The sequence below is a fragment of the Netta rufina genome (assembly GCF_964035555.1).
Source record: "Netta rufina genome assembly, chromosome: 16".
Classification (NCBI taxonomy): domain Eukaryota; kingdom Metazoa; phylum Chordata; class Aves; order Anseriformes; family Anatidae; genus Netta; species Netta rufina.
In genome coordinates this window covers 8,675,979-8,678,089 of record NC_140140.1, presented here as the reverse complement: position 1 = coordinate 8,678,089, position 2,111 = coordinate 8,675,979, and the positions used below count along the sequence as shown (strand labels likewise).

The following is a 2,111-nucleotide window of genomic DNA, read 5'->3' as shown; positions in this document are numbered from 1 at the left end:
AAGTTTTAGAATTGCCCATTGTCTGCCATGGGGATTCCCAAGAGTTATAATTCTGGAGCAAAGACAGGGCCCCTCAGTGATACAAACAAGTACGTAGTGATAAGGTACTGAAAGCTGAACATAGTTAAGATTTTAGCAAAGAGTGGGTTAACCCTCCAAACAGCCAATCTCAAATCACTAGCAATAGCAACAGAGATCCCACTTTGGGATAGCAGCAAGATGACAAAGCTTACCTCTGCCAAAACAGCCAGAAAATGGAACCACAGCTCTCGAAAGGTCTGAATCACACCTTGTCCATTCTTGTATATTCCCGTAGGCTTTCTTTTTCCACAGTCCTACCACAGGCCCTGAAGGTAAGTAAATGAATGATTTCTTTTTGTACTAAAGAGTATACACATTAAAAAAATCAAAACACATCACCCCATCCAAAGCTCAGCTGTAAGAGTATGTAAGGAACTGCTTCATTTAGAGTAATTCTGGGAAGTTTGGGAGCAGGACTGAGAAAGTATTTTATTGAAAATATTATTTTAAGCCCCCATGCAGCAAAGAAAGCCTGTTGCTCTTAAACTGAAGTGCAGCTGTAGTGATGTGGTTTACAAACCCCAGCTTCTGAAAACAACAGTTCTGTGCTTAAGGATTAAACACTGTGCATAAAGCTGTAGCTGACTGTGGGGATGAAAGACCTAGAAGCAGGGCTGTACAATTCTCCTGAGCAAGAGCAGACTTTCAGACTGACTTTTAAATTGCAGTGAATCAGGGAGGCAAAACCTTTTAACATTTCCGGTACCTGTTTTTTATACCAATTTGAGCTTTGTGGTCCATGCATTCCACAGACTTCATACTAGTTTTGTGTGAGCAGAATTTGAATCTGATTTTCAAAGTCATCTTAAGAATTTTTTGGTTTCTTAGAATCACAGCTGGAGGTAGTCACCTTTGTTCTCAGCTACTACTCAATGTTATAACAAAGACCTATTGTTGTGGTTAGGGTGCCAATTGTAATTGAAATAATATTCCAATTTTTGTGTAGAAACCATGTATTTATTAACAATCTTTCGTAAATGAGTCTGTAAAAGGGGAGTTGCCATGTCATTAAATGTGTAAACTCTATACAAAGATTTTATGTGATCATCAATAGAAGTGTTTTTTCCAAAATTGTTTCCATATGGCTTTTTAGAAATTAGTCTTATAGTAACCGTTTTTCAAAGTATTTAGTTAATTACAGCATAATTGACTTCTGTTTTTTTTTTCTATATACTTAATGGGAACTAAAATAATTAAGATTTTAACATGTAATGTTAAATAAAAAAGACATAATTTCCTTTTCTAAAAAATACACTTGAATTCTGTGTTCTTATGTGATACTATCATAATTTTGACACTTCCTTTCTGAAGCTGGAATATCCTGTCACATGCAGGAATTATTCCTGGTTTCCCTCTGTACCCACTGGGAACTGAGACCTCAACATTTGAGACAAAAGTTCCCCAGTGTCAGTAAATGGAGTCAGTTCTACCTGACTGGACAAAAAGAGCCTCGCCAGAAAGCTTTTCTGACCATACTCAGCCGCTGCTGATTTCTTTCCAATTATTTTATCAACCATAAATGTTTCTGAGCCTCAGTCACTGCATTTGTTCCAAACTCGAAAACAACCACTCACTCACTAAACCCATATATCTGTTTTTCATTCCAGAAGACACTTGCAGAAGTAGCGAAGTGATGTGAAATTACCTTCCAAGATGACTCTTCTACCTGGAGAAAATTCTGATTATGACTATAGTGCCCTGAGCTGTGCTTCAGATACTTCCTTCAACCACACATTCTTTCCAGAAACAGAAACCCTTAAGGGAGTCTTTTACCAAAGAGCCAAGCTAATTCATCCTGAGGAGGATCTCCTGAAAGGGTTTCACCCTGATGATCGGAAGCATCATATTATTATAAACGTAGGGGGCATTAAGTATTTGCTCCCATGGACCACGCTTGATGAATTCCCATTGACACGTTTGGGACAGCTAAAATTCTGCAACAATTTTGATGACATACTAAACATCTGTGATGATTACGATGTGACATGTAATGAATTCTTTTTCGACCGCAACCCAGGAGCATTCAGGAC

The 2,111-nt window shown here is 37.9% G+C and overlaps 1 protein-coding gene across 1 annotated transcript in view; it reads left to right on the top strand.

The window, feature by feature from the left end:
• Positions 1-1,734: 1,734 nt before the first annotated feature.
• The window catches only part of KCNG1 (potassium voltage-gated channel modifier subfamily G member 1), a gene marked incomplete at both ends in the record, with an annotated part of 1,643 nt that continues 1,266 nt past the window's right edge, over positions 1,735-2,111 (top strand). The window contains one exon of the mRNA XM_084296938.1: positions 1,735-2,106. Coding sequence (XP_084153064.1) covers positions 1,735-2,106 — 372 coding nt within the window. The remainder of the gene's footprint in view (positions 2,107-2,111) is intronic.